The following is a 14919-nucleotide window of genomic DNA, read 5'->3' on the forward strand; positions in this document are numbered from 1 at the left end:
TCGAGAGCAGTCAATGCGAACGAGACACATTAATGAATTACAGTAAGTAATATATTTACTAATTCCCAGCACTTCTGCATTATGTCTTACCTCGGATCGATGGCTTTCTTCCAACCAGCCTTCCATGTGCAGGTCCTGTTCAGACAGAAATAAAAAAATTGGTCCGGCTGATGGTAGAGTCAGTGCTGCCTTAAACGCTCCCTTAAGACCTACTGAGGAGAAAGATGTCAAGAACACATTCCCATATTCCCCAAAAACTGAAAAGCCTCCTCTTCAAACACTGCTTGAACTTGGAACCCACCATCTCATAGACACTCGTTTGTAAAAATTCATTTACATCTCTCCTGACCTCCTCATTCTGTTTTTTTCACCCACTCCTCCTCCCTCTTTGTTCCATCCTCAAACACCTCTCTTCCCTACATCTACCATCTACTAACTTCCACGCTGCCTAGAAACACTCTTTCCAGATGGATTCATTTGACTACTGCTCACCCCTTTCTCTCCTTTTCCATTGATCCTTCTTCCCTTCTAACATTGTTTCTTCTTCCACTCACCCACTTTGCACTCCCTTCCTGCTTACACTGTTCTTCTGATCTCATAACTTCTATTGCTAGTTTAGCACATTGTTTGATATAGGTTACATAAAATATCTGTTACCTGTAACTTCAATTTTTATGTTGTTTTAATGCATGTGACCCTGACATTTATAAGACAGAGTTGCTCTGTAGTAAAATAAATAAAATAAATGTTATTCTTATAACAAAACATCCCACATTGCCCAATACCTTTCAGTGTAGACGTGTATGAAAATGTACTTGAAAGAAGGGAAGAGTCCTTGAGAAGTGGCTCCAGTCGACCATCGCACTTATTATCCCTACAGGAGATGCTGAGCGTTCTGGGAGATCACAATTTCTGAACATGGGGAATGAGGAAAGAATGTTAGAGGGGGCCCAGCCTGGAAATAGGGTCCTATTTAGTAGTGTTCCTAAGGAATTGGACAGACTGGGAAGGGCCTTTAGCATTTGATATGCACTTTACAGTCAGAACTACGTGGTTTGGCACAGGAAGGATAGCCTGAGTGTGGTATGCCCGAGGATGGCGTATGGCACACTTGTTACCTGTTAGGACCCAGATACTTTGTGACTGTGGGAGCAGTAGATGGCGTGTAGATAGCAAGAGAACCATTGCACTGCAAGTCCCAGTCTACAATAATGTAAATCAAATAAAAATCACCCTTGCAACTATAATAGTCAGAGTTGTAAAGGGTGGGTTAAAGCTAGAGACAGCTGTGTGCTGCAGTGGGTGTAAAACGTGCGCTGCACATGTGCCTGGTGGGCATTTTTAACCAACTCTTTCTTTGAAGTGTGCAGAACGGGAGAACTCGGGTAACCCCGAAGATTCATCTCAGATCTCTGGCCAGGATACACTAATGGGAACACAGCATTCATTCCGTTTACTGCAACTGTGTACTTTTACTCACTCTGCCTGTATCAGTGTTTGCTTTTTATGTCTCACTGGGCTATGAAGCGGTTATCAGGTGGCATGATAGCGATTTCTACGTCATCTACGTAAGTAACAAACCCTTGGATAAATGAAGGATTTTTGATTATGAATTCATGGAGCCACCTTCTAAGCCCATTTGTTGCTCCAATTTATGATGATAAAATAGAACAATGAGCAGTACTGTGATAATGATAAATGCAGCATAGTTTTTATTAAAGTACTTGAAAGGCAGTTAATCTAACTTAAAATAATGAAAAGAATAACGTTTGTTGGGTGTCATGGTTCGCAACTGACGTGCAAATAAATGTTACAAAGCCCACACTTTAAATACAGAGTTAGTGTCAAATCTTCAATATCTCTTCTTTGTTTGAATGCAGGCCGAGGAAGTAAAAAAGCAGCAGGTCCTGGCAGCCATGCTGGAGGCCCAGAAGCAAGCTGCAGTAAAGCAAGAACTGGAAAAGCAGAAGGAGAGCAAGCAGGTGGAGGAGATCCTCCGGCTGGAGAAGGAGATCGAGGACTTGCAGCGCATGAAGGAGGAGCAGGAGCAGTCGCTCACTGAGGCCTCCTTGCACAGACTCCAGTTGCTCCGCGATGAGGAGCTGAAGCGGCTCGAGGATGAGGCCTGCCGCGCAGCCCAGGAGTTCCTGGAGTCACTGAACTTCGACGAAATTGATGAGTGTGTGCGGAACATTGAACGCTCCATCTCCATCGACCCTTCCTTTTCCATGAATCTCGCGGGTATTGGCTGCCTTGAAAAGCCTAACTTCAACTTTAGCCAGCCATATCCAGAGGAGGAGGTGGATGAGGGTTTTGGGGCTGATGATGATGCATTTAAAGATTCACCTAACCCAAGTGAGCATGGCCACTCAGATCAGAGAACTAGCGGCATTAGGACAAGTGATGATTCTTCTGAAGAAGACCCTTACTTGAATGATACTGTGGTGCCAACATGCTCTCCTGATGCCAACTCAGTGCTTATCCCACCAGGACACGATTTGGTTAGTCTCAATAAATCCTCCACTGGGGACCCCACATACTGTTTGCCAGAAAACATGCCAGGCCGAAAACCTTTGACGGTGGATCTGATATCTCCTGACGGTGATTATGACTATGACCAGGAGGACTATGAAGATGGGGCCATCACTTCTGGGAGCAGTGTGGCCTTTTCCAATTCCCTCAGCAGCCAGTGGTCTCCTGACTACCGCTGCTCAATAGGAACGTATAACAGTTCTGGAGCATACAGGTTTAGCTCCGAAGGAGCTCAGTCTTCGGTAAGCTTTCTTTATTTTTGTCTTTATTTGTTACTGTAGCCTTTTGATTCTTGTAATTTCTGTTGATATTTCAATGATTGTTGGCAAAATTAATGTTGTTGCGTGAAAGGATAAGTTAAGATTTATGCATTTACTTATTATTTATGCTTCTTTGTTAATCATATTCCTAAGCACAAACTGACTGAGCTGGTGTCATAACACTTGTAAAGGAGTATAATTTATGACAACAAAACACACCCACTGAGATTACAAAATAGAAACGAGATTAGATCTTTCATCATTCATTTTAAGTGTTTTGTGCAATCCTGCCGTTCATGAAAAGTTTGTTAGTAGAGATCTCTCTGCTCTTTAATTGAGCTGGCCTTTACATATGCAGACCCAGTTAAATGGGAAGCATAGTTTCAGGAGCACTGCGAGGTCTCGCATTAGAGAATCGGACCTCTATGTCTCAGAGTTATCCTGCTGCTGGTGGTCGTCTATTAAAGCTCGCCTCTGAGTGTCTGCAATCTTCTCTGCAACATCTAGTTGCCATGCATTGCCGAGCTGAACAGACTCCAGTCAAACTTAAATTTAAATGAACATTTGTGAGTACCCTGTATCCTGTACTGATTGGATTACAGAACCTTTACATGCTTGTAAGTACAAGTGAGCCGAGGTAATCCCAGAATATGTGGAGAGTTAATTTGTGTGAAGGTTTGACCAATGAATAGCAAGTAGTTCATGATGCATGAACATGGCTCAATTCCAGAGTGCACCTGTAGTGGTGGTAATGGCACCCCCACCGAACAATAAGAAAATAGAGACGAAGGGCACTCACTTGTTGCCATCAACATAAACACTGTGTATTGACTTTGCAGAAGGATCCTAGAAAAATGCTCATAAATGCACAAGGATAAGTAAAACTTCTGCGGTTCAGTAAACTATAATGGAATTACAGGTGCACAGAAAGAAAGAAGGAATGTGTTCTTTAATCCTATTATTGAAATATTAATAATTGAGCAATTCTGCTTGTGGTTAGTCTAGTCTACACATGCAGCACCTTGTTGGCAGTGTTTTGAATTACATTATACGACCATCATCAGGACAGATGGAAACATTAATGTTTTCAGTGGCATCTAAACTGATGTTGTTTTATACTCCATAGGAAAAAGCAATTACATTGCTGTATGGCAGGCGTTGTATTCGGCTGTTACGGCAGCGTCGGGGAAGTGACCTGTGGCTGTACTCTATAGTGGAAAGGATGCTAAGCTCGTTTTTGATGGACTGTCTTATGTTTTGTAATCTAGGTAGTCATGCCAAGCAACATTATTTGATCATATGTAAATGACTGTTGGAAGCCATGTTTAGTACTAACCTCCGACACGCTTCATATTTTGCTTCTTCTGCAGTGTCATTGGACTCTTCCGCTACCATATTTTAATGCTTATGAGTTACCGAGAGTCATTACATAGAATTTCGGTATTGCCTCCAACATTCATAACTGTGACAACATTTTGCACTTTCTTTTACATCATTCTTTATTTATCAGCTGAGAAGATGGGTACAGATCCTTCCGCCTGGATTCTTAGAGCAATAGATTTGTGAGCATCCAAAATATGTATTGGATCGACTTGTGTTGTGATCAGTTCCTAATTCATGATTATCTGCGAAGGTGATGGTTGTAGTGTTAATACGCATGCTCAAGTCTTGTTGAAGGGCAGCAGTCTGAGGTTTCAGCATCCATTGAAGGTAAATAAATAGCATATTACCTGGTTCACCACGTCAGAGACTGAAGCTCACAAGCTTAACATCTTCAGTGGGTTCAGTTATTACTTTGTGGCGCCACTTATCTCCCTCAGAGAATTTAGTAACAATATCAGAAATCAACGATAATGTTTGTGCTTAATTGAAGTTATGTGGACTAGACTAGCGGAGATGTGAACAGCAGAAAAAACACCACGCAGAGAGCCACAACTGGGTACTGTTTCACTGATCATGGTGTAAGTACCTGGTGGAATCCTTTGTAAAGTTGACTGATTTTCCCAGACTGGAATAATTAACCCAAAGAGCAGTCCCTAGCCTCGCATTCTCTTTTATGAGGCTAAAAACTCTTCAGGTCTAAAGAAAGTTCCTCCCTTCTTTTGAAAGCTAACTTGCTATGTTAACTTTATGCTTATGATGCCGATCTGTTGAAAGCGTCATAACATACCATACACGGAATTCAGTTTGCTAAATGAACACAGCAGCAGAGAAAAGGAGATCTCAGTTTCAACTGGATACTGGAAAATGGTGTTATGATTCTATGGGGAGCTAGTTTACAAGCAAGGATCTTGTGTATAGCAGCATGAATCCTTTTCTGGATTCACATGCTGTGCATCTATTCCGCCATCTAGTGGTTGGGACCAGAATCGTGTTTTTTCCATCTTCCCTTTATTTTTGTTGTTGTGGGCATCCTCGACCATCATTTGGTGGTAAGTCCATCTCCTGTATGACGTCAGACGGCACCCATGAAGTTCCTGTGCGTCGTCACCATCTTTAGATTTTTTCCCGCCGTTCCGTCTAGGAGCACACTGGAGTAGCTCAGAAGAATCTTGTAAGATTTGCAGAGGGGAGAGAAAAAATCTACGTAAAATCACCGGCGGCTATGAGAAACTCAGAAGAATGAGGAGGGGAGCCTCCTCGATCCCGATGGGCAACACTGTCGGTGAGGATCACATGGGCAGAGAATGCAGAGCAGAGGGGCAGCGAAGGGATATGGAGAACACCCCCTTTATATTCTATACCAACTGCTACCACAAGTTCACTCAGAGGGATCCACACAAGGTCTGTTACCTGTGCCTTCCCAAAGCATCACAACGCAGAAGACTGCGAAGGCTGCACCAAATCCATACTGAAGACTCTCAAGATGAGATTGAAGCAGCGACTGGCATTCCACGCCATGGCTGGCACCCACAGTCTGCAAGAATCCCTGAAGGATCTGGGTCTCCCCAATGATGGTGAGAGAAATGTCAAAGAAACCAAGCCTGCACAGGGAAGAAAGTCAGATGTTGATGGGAGTGTCGTCACTGCTGAGAGAGTAGAGGCCACAAAGAAGGTAGCAAGGGGCGCCAAATAGGCCAAGTGGCAAAAGGTTAAAAAATAAACCTTGACCCCAAACCACCTCGGCATTGATGTTGAAGCAATTGATTACTGAAGGCTGACACAAACATAAAGAGCCGCACGGGTCCCGGCCAAAGGATACCGATGGGGGCAAATCTTCCAACTCTCAATGCCAGCAGGTGCAAAAGAGGGAGGGAGAAAAGGACAAGTGAATTTAGGTGGGTATGGTTGTCACTTGGTGTGCAGTATGAGTGCTTTCTGGTCAACAGTTGCAATATGGCAGCACAAAGATGTCAACACAGATACATTCCTGATTTTGTTTTTTTTAAATTTACGAATATCCTGTAGCTCTTCATCACTCAGGAGTATGTGAGTGCTGTCAGTAAGAAACTTGACAAAATAGAGTTTGTTCATAAGGAAATGACATAAAGATTGAGCCTCCTCAGACTGTTCTTCACCTATATATTGAGTCAAGCAAGATCTGTCTTTGAAGAAAGGGTGCAAATTGACCTGCCTTTCTTGTGGCTGGTTAGCAAGATCAGGAATACAGCTTTTTGTCTATATTATTCCGAGATTAAAATGACAGACGATAGCTTTTAGAAAATTGATAAAATGTTTAGCTAAACAATGTCTTGTAAATTGGACATGCTGTCCTTGAGTTTCAAGACGGTAACTATCAGGGTAGCAGGTGCAATAGCTCTTGGGCCTAGGGGAGTGAAGAATCAATTGCATCCCAGTTCTAATTGTGTTTTACTACCCAGGAGGGGATGGTGGTCCATTTTTTCATACTTGCCTGAGGGTCATGCTTCCCTTGCTGGCTTTAGAGGGAGAGACTGTTGCTATGTCTCAGATAGCATGCTGCACTCTAATTGTGTAATGTTTTCTCTCTAGTTTGAAGACAGTGAAGACGATTTCGACTCCAGGTTTGATACAGATGACGAACTTTCTTATCGGAGAGACTCTGTCTACAGCTGTGTCAGCTTGCCGTACTTCCACAGCTTTTTGCACATGAAAGGTATGAGGAAAGCCCATCTGTGTACCTCCCATAAGCAGTATTTGTTCACATAGTACATTAGATGTCTCAGTGCATCAGCCTTAAATTTAAATGTTGCAGCTGATACCGACTGTTGCCGTGAGTGTGACATAGACCGAGGGCCAACAACAAAAAAGAGAATTGTTTTCCAACAAGCCAGACGTCGGTGTTAGTTTTCAGTTTGAAGGTCACAGACTCGGCTTCAAGAGCATTCTCATTTTGGACATGTAACTTTGCTCCTCATCTGACTGGCTTCGTCATCATTGTTGACATAATGACAATAGCTCTTCACGCCATCTCCATTACCCTCATCTGTCTCCCTCTCCTTGTTGGGCGCAGTGCCGGAAGGCCTCCTAGGTATGCAATGAATTTCTAGGGTAAAGGCTGAAAATAAGTCTTGGGAGTTTTCATATAGAATTTGCTACATTCGAAGCCTGAAAAATTGCAGCCTTGGTGAGCTTACGATTTTATGCATAACCATGATTAAGACTTGTGAATACTAAGTCTAGTAAGAAACATATATTTGGGTGCCTCTCTGAAGCTTCACAGTCACCTTTGTGAGAATGTTCCAGCTGCTTTTCCACAGCAAATCAACGTTGTGCTTGACCCTGCTCTCCCTTTTGAGATTTTTCCTGATGCACTTTCCCTCTTTGGTGAGATTGTTTCTCATGCACCTTCCTTTCTTCTAGGTGGTCTGATGAATACCTGGAAGAGGCGGTGGTGTGTCCTGAAGGACGAGACCTTCTTGTGGTTCCGTTCTAAGCAGGAGGCTCTGAAGCAGGGCTGGCTGCTCAAGAAGGGAGGTGGCTCCTCTACACTCTCACGGCGAAACTGGAAGAAACGCTGGTTCGTGCTGCGTCAATCCCAACTGATGTACTTTGACAGCGACAGCGAGGAGAAGCAAAAGGGCTGCATTGAAGTCCGGTCGGCAAAGTAGGTTTTACTATATGAAATGTGAACTAGCCAACTGTGAACAAATGAAATTGCTTCATACTTTCCAACAGAGACAGTCTTTGCAGGTACCTACCTGTTGGAGAAATCTGTTTTCTTAAGGTTTGACGTAGTTTCCTCTCAGGGTCGTGATACGGAGGAAAAATCCCCATTCCCCAGTATTTCCTGTGCAAAAGGCTTGACTTCACTTTCCTTCAATGAGTACTGCCTGCATCTCCCACTCAGGGTTCAAAAGTAGATATTAAGGCACTTCTAGTGCCAGATGCATCTTATTCTTCAGTCGACCAGCGATTATGCACCATTTTGAGTTACCAACTCCTTCGCTACATCTTTGAATCTGTCCCATCTATACGCTTACTTTTTGCACCTTCTGCTTTACATTCAAAAGCATCTCCAGACTGTCTTGAATTTCAGCCAGAGTTTCATAATGCTGGTACCACCTGTGTCAATTAAGCATGTCAGTGAAGCTGCCCCAGAGCATTTATAAGCTTACTGTAGCTTCACAGCTGCGGGGCATGTCTCTACCAATCCCCAAAGAGTTTAGTTAAAGGAAAATAGATAGGCAAAAATCAAGCAACCCTTCAGTTGGCCTTTTTTTTTTTACCCTTTTTTTTAAATATTTGGATTTCGAAGCAAGGCAGACATAGAAGATGCAGCTAACATTGATTGCTATACTTCCTCCTTTAAGCGTTCCATTGCCCTTTGACAGTGACATTCAAGCTAACGAGGAGCATCTTGTCTTGCATAACACATTGTGATTGTCTGTATTTGTTGAAGACACAGATGACATCTGTTTACAAGTAGTGGGGAGATAACTATCAGTTAAAATGCAGTAACATGCAGTAAAGTTCTGGTGTAAGAGTTACATTATTTTTTATTATTTTATTTTCCAGAGAGATCATAGACAACACTGGCAGAGGGAATGGTATAGACATAATCATGGAGGACAGGACATTTCACCTGATTGCAGAGTCCCCAGAAGATGCAAGGTGAGTGTGTTGACATCAATGCCTTACTTAGTGTTTCCCACCTCATCCTCATAGAACATGTGGTGTAAAATGGTAGAGAGTAACCGCCAAAGCTTTAATTTTTACTGCAGAGGGTTGCTTGAAGGATTTGAGTAATTTGTTTCTGACTCCAGCTTCAATGGAGCATTGAGAGAGTTGCGCCAGAAAGGTGTCTCAGATGCACTTTGTGATTACACCTATAAGTTATTACTCATAGAGCAGGTACACAGTTGAAGCCATTGGCTTTCAGCACCGTTTTAATATTCTGACTCAGACAAATGGGACATCTTTGCCCCAATTGGTGAATGTCAAGTAGGACTTGACGTAAAGGTGGCCTTGCTGGAAAAATTATTTTTCACACTCAAATGACAAATCTCTTAGCTGTTGCTTCTGGCAGCAAAGTGCACCGCAGTACTGCTGTCACAATTGTGGTCTTTTTTTTTATTATCGCAGTGCCTGCCTGTGTACACAATAGAAACATAGGGCAGTTGTCTATTTTCCTTTTTACACACATTTGATCTGATTTTGTTATTTAAAAAAAAAAAAAATGTTAGTCGGTTGTAAAAACCTGCAGATACGCAGGTGCTCTTGTGAACTTTGCAGTGAGTGGTATCATGCCTCCTTCAATGATCTGGCTCACAATATGCATTTTCTGCGTCCCTCCTACTTCAGCTGCACACAACCGGATCTTTCTTCTACTGGCAGGCACAGCAATTTTCAGACACCTGCTCTGGGTAGTGGGTGACCCTTCGTAAAATTTCAGATCCTCATATTTTAGCAGCATCTTCCAGCACAAAAACATTCCTTTGCCTACTCAAGCCTTTCTGGGACAGTTTTTTCAGTTTTGTGTGAGAGAATTGATTTACAAGGTGATGGTGAAATCTAGCTTTCATTTGACATTTGTCGTTAGGGGTGTTGGCGCATCTGGTGTGGCTGTCCTGGTCTGCCACATAACGTTTCATGTGTAGAATGAGGGGGACCAGGTGTGAAATATTGTCTGTCTATGGTGAAATGCTCGCTCACCTTTCCTCTGCTGCTGGCCTTCCCATCTTTTCAAGGTGTGTATCCCGTTCTTGTTTCTTCAAAAGTTTGCAAAGCGATCCAGTTGATCTTCAGGGTTGGAGGTGATTTAGGTGGTCCACTTTAATATCACCGCATTAGAAGTAAATTTGTGTTTCCAGTTATGGTTTCACCGACTATGTAGTGTGATTATGAGGTTTTAGGCTACTGCATACTGCAAGTGAGAAAAAGAACACTGTAACCTTTGAAAGGAGTAGGAGCTTTCCTAAGCAGTACATGAAATATGTTAATTCTGGAAAGAAAGGGATCCATAATATCTAAGCAATTTGCACCAAAGGAGTGGGGTGATGTCACATGATCTGCCTGAAGAGCTACTTCTCACGCAACTGGCATTCAGCCACAAACTTATGCGATTATAGCTCAGAAAAGCAGGTGAAGTGTGTTAGTCTCTTTTGCAAACAAAATCTGTCTGGTATGAGGCTTTCTAAGTTATCTCATGACAGTAGAATGCAGCTTGCTATCTCTGCTTTCAATCAGACTTGTTCTTTAGTCTGCCCTTTAAGCCGCCTCTTCATGCCTCGGCCCTGGACACTTTTAGAGAATAGATCTTGTAGTTCCTTGTCACTGTGCCAGACATGTAGACTCTGTATGCTATCCGCAAATGTGGGTTCTCTGTACAAGGTTGCGCAAAAAGAATGTTTATTGTTGTGCTGAGGGTGAATTTTCCACTTAAAAACGTTTTCAAGAAAAACTTTTACAAGTTGGAATTCAGTTACTTAGAGTTACTGTGGGTGACCAACTCTGGCAGGGAGCCAGTCAAGGAGACCAGCAAAATCCAAAGAAACAGTTACCTCCCCAGCTCAAGGATGCTGAACATGCTGTGCGTTCAACAGGAGTCTCCCTGGGGCTACTCCTAGGTCCATGGTCTTGGTGAGGTCATTCTGGCCACAGAGGTCGACACCCCTCAAAACTCTCTCTGGATCAGGAGAAGTCCTGTCGCCACGGGGCTACCAGTTACCCAGTACAGCGGTTTCATCAGTTTTTTTTTCTTTCTTTGGCGATAACTCTCCTTATGGATGACCAAACTGCACTCTGACAACTGTCCCGGGTCCAGCAGACCCGGGTGCAAATTCTGAGCATCGGGTCCTGGTCTCTTGAGCTGCATGGTGGCGAGGAGCAGTGATCCGGTTATCTGGGCTACCAGTCGGTCCTGTGCTGCAAACAGAAAGTCAGCCAAATGACTTTTGGAGTTTCTGCTTCTAGCTGGGCTCACGGGACGACTTCTCTGCAAGCAGGACACAGCAGGCAGTAATTTCCTTGGCTAGCCCAAGGAGCAGCGGGAGCAGTCCAAATTCGTCACAGCCTCTTCTTCCCTGGATCCAGGGCCAGCAGGGTTTACCTTCTCCAGCCCTCTTTTCCAGCCAAGCAAGATCTGAGTTATGAATGTCTGGGACGCCCCTTTTATGCCCAGAAAGTGCGCTCAGGGGAGGTTGTGGCCATTAGCCAATGTGATACAAGGATCCCTCCCGCCTGATTACAACTTCCTATGAAGTGTGGCATCTAGCTATCCCAGAGGGTTCTATTCTGCTCACTCTCAAGATGCTGGGACCCCTCTATTGGTTTGTGGACCTCGGTAGATCACTCTAGAGGTGCGGCTGCCAGTGCCATTGAAAAAAACTGTTTGGCCAGTGTTTTCCCCTCTCTGTCACCGATGCCAACCTGTCTACCCTCTCTGGTGTGTTCACTATTTGCCATACAAAGGCGGTTTCCCCTTTGAAGCTTGCCTTTTGAGCCAACACCCCATGTGGCTTCCTGCCAAGAGGAGGCAACACTTCTTCCAGTGGCAGGCCTCTATTGTTAACTGCCCTGGGTGCCGTTGACACATCTCCTGAGCAGGCACAAGGGTGTACCGTGGCCAGTCTTGGCAAATAGCCACTGGAAAACTGGGCAGCCGAGTGGCACCTTTCAAAAAGTTGCATGTGGCAGCAAGTTACAATAATTCTGACTTAGGCATCCAGTGGGGCTTATTGTAATGAGTTGTTTGATACCTCAGAGTACCACATTTGGTAGTCCAATCTGAGGTGTTCAGCATGTAACTCTGTACTCGTCAATGGGGCTACCAGTCCCTCTCCCAGTAAAAATGACAATTGTGGGTTTTTACTGCTAGAACATATTAAACACATGTTCTACTTTTCTAATATGCTGCACCCTACCATAGGACTTAATAGTTCTGCTGTAGAAACGCATTAATAAGGGATTTGGGGCTTTGCCATTGACTAAAATGGCAAAGTCGTGTTTCTTCCAGTCTGCAGTTGCAGGCTGAGAGCCCTGTTTTACCTTGCCTCACTCAGGGTGCATAGTAGTTGCGGCAGTCACTGAGGGGCACTAACTTACAAGCCCTGGGTATCCCTGCTACCAAATACTAGGGACTTAGAAGTAAGTTAGCTTGTGCCAATTGGGTAGGAGCCAATCAAACATATATGTTTTCATTTCTTTTTGTCTCAGTCTACTAGTAAGTGTTGTCTCAACATTTTCGCCTTTCAGAGTCTTTGCAGATGGTATTGTAAGATGGTGCATGAAAGGACTTTGTATAGTCTGGTCTGACATTGACTACAGTTCTCACATTATGTATCATGGAGTTCAGGGCTGTAGGGTTATAAACGGAGGATCTTCATCCGTTTGTGCAGCAGTTAGAATGCACTCTTAGTTACTGCTCTATTCTGAGACATTTGTTGTTTTGTGATTCACAGACCAATGCTTTTTGAGTAGGGGATGAAGATAGGAGTTCACTGCCTACAACGTTGGACTGGAAATATAAGCAGTAGTGCATAATGTTTTATTTCCGAGACCATATTGCAAAAGGCTGCATATCATAGCAAGACCAACACTCACCATTGTTTTTTTTTGATCTATCCTTTTAAGGAGCATATTTTTGTAGTGCTATTTAAGTCAGGAATGTCTAGGCACTAAAGTGTTTGTGGGAATCCACCCCTACCAGCCTTCCTAGGAATTTCCTTTGAAATGTAGTCAAACAATTCATAACATACAATAATTTTCAAAGTAGATTGGTTAAAAATTCCTACCTTTTCATATTGTGTTGAAGAGAAACTTGTGATACATGCTAGAACATCAGTGTCTGCCACAGACAAGGTAAGAAGTATCCCTGCAGCAGCAAACCTTTTATGCAACTTACAAAAAAATATTGTACTACTCCTTCAGACTGTCTTCTTACAGTGCACTATATTAATGCCAACAACTCCTTTGGGTTGTTTTGGTTCAGGATGGCTGAGGATTCCCCCTGCCCATCTATTCTTAAAGCAGCTTCCTGTGGCCTACCATAGGGAGGGGTTTCCCTATGTCCATTAGGCCATGCCAGCACCATTACCGAATGTGGATCATGCAGTGTTGCAGATCAAAAAAGCCATTCTTGTTGCTCTATTAAGATTTTACCTTCTTTTCAAAGCATTCCTGGATTATGTTCAGTTATTTGTATGTAAATGACAGAGAATGTTTCCTTTGAGTTAGTGACATGTTAGTGGGTATGAGATTTATCTGTGTAGTGGTGGAATCTGAGGCAGAGACTTCTGAGGGTGATCAGGAGGGAGGATCATGTAAATTCCTAACAGTAAGGGAGGAAAATGGGAGCCTTAGGGTACATGATGTGCAACAGGCACTGGATCTGATTAGAAATGGGCTATTTTGACCAGTTCTTCACAGTCAGTGAGGAAGCGACTAAGCTATTTGAAGGTGGGTCTTGTCATACATGTAGCCATGGGAAATTCGTTTTTGAGCAGGCCATGTGTGGTAGTGTTGTAGGAAAGGTTTGCTCAAGGGGGATGAATATGGTCAGTGGGTGTTAGTCACTTTGAAACAAGATGTCAACATTATGCCAAGCCCCAACAGGCGCTTGATAAAATAGCTAGAAAATGCGCTCAATTTCTCTGACTCTTCCTGACTCTTCCTCGTCCATAAGAGACTGTACATGTCCTTTGAAGTCTATAGTTGTGCATTCAGTGGAAAGTCACCACCGTGCCTCTGTAACAAAATCCAGAATTATATGAGAGCGTAGCTCAGGTATTTGCACTGTGAATGGTTAGTCCCTAGCTTAAACTATTTAAATTTAGGGATAAACAAATTTGTTATACCACACAATTCTTAAGGAAAGTATAGGATAGCTGAAAAGAATATAGGCTACTAATATATTTTCCTCACTTGTCACTACTATAATTATATATAGTTCTTTGTTTATTTTGATCTGTGTTTTTAAGTTTCTATTTCTAAAGTTAAATCTGGTTGTTTATGTATGCTGAAGTCGTGAGCGTGGTGTATTTTATATTGCAATTCATATGTTTACATTAATTTGAGTACTACATGCATTCAGGGTCACATGAGATCACAAGAACTTTACTTACTAGTCCCACACTATACATGAGTTACTAGATCACCTTGTTGTGGTGTGCATGTTTTGAACTTAGAAATTCTAAACATGAGACTATATCTCGACCATGCTGAAGCTATCATTGTGAATGCCATTTTTAAAATAAAAGGCTTCTTTTCTTTTTAGCAGTTAACTTGACATCCCATATCCTGTCAGTGGATTACTTCAGAGTTACTCATCACCATAGGTTCCTTTTATATAAGAGTGATAGTGACACAGTTATTGTGCTTCATGCACACGCTCTTGCCTGACACACAGCTGACAGTAGTTATGTCTTCCTCAGCTGTTAAGTTCTTTCATCTGGATCGGTATGGTTAACAACAGCCGTCATAATACTTGCTCTAGTCTCGCATTATGTGGGTAGGAAACCGTTTTGCTGAGGGTCATTAACATGGAGCAGATTGAGTTTGATCATGCATTCTGACACATAGCATCACTTTTCTTTTCCAAAACACCAGAGAATGCAGTGAACGCTCAACGTTTCTAGTAAATATAGACATGCTACATAAGCCCACTCAGTCACAGGTTAGATTTTTCGGACTACTTGCACTATCATTTTTATGTTTTGTGTCTGACACATCACAGTTTTCTTAGGGACAGCTTGTGGATTATCCTCGT

General features: G+C 42.9%; 1 protein-coding gene across 2 annotated transcripts in view; it reads left to right on the forward strand.

Annotated features, from left to right (window-relative positions):
- Nucleotides 1-14919, forward strand: part of MYO10 (myosin X) — a 481006-nt gene that overhangs the window by 377687 nt on the left and 88400 nt on the right. For both annotated transcript variants that reach the window (XM_085606080.1, XM_085606081.1), the window contains 4 exons: nt 1881-2774; nt 6744-6867; nt 7575-7818; nt 8730-8825. In XM_085606080.1, the coding sequence (XP_085462206.1) occupies nt 1881-2774; nt 6744-6867; nt 7575-7818; nt 8730-8825 (1358 nt within the window). The remainder of the gene's footprint in view (nt 1-1880; nt 2775-6743; nt 6868-7574; nt 7819-8729; nt 8826-14919) is intronic.

This window comes from Triturus cristatus, chromosome 5_1, assembly GCF_964204655.1.
Source record: "Triturus cristatus chromosome 5_1, aTriCri1.1, whole genome shotgun sequence".
NCBI classification, from domain to species: domain Eukaryota; kingdom Metazoa; phylum Chordata; class Amphibia; order Caudata; family Salamandridae; genus Triturus; species Triturus cristatus.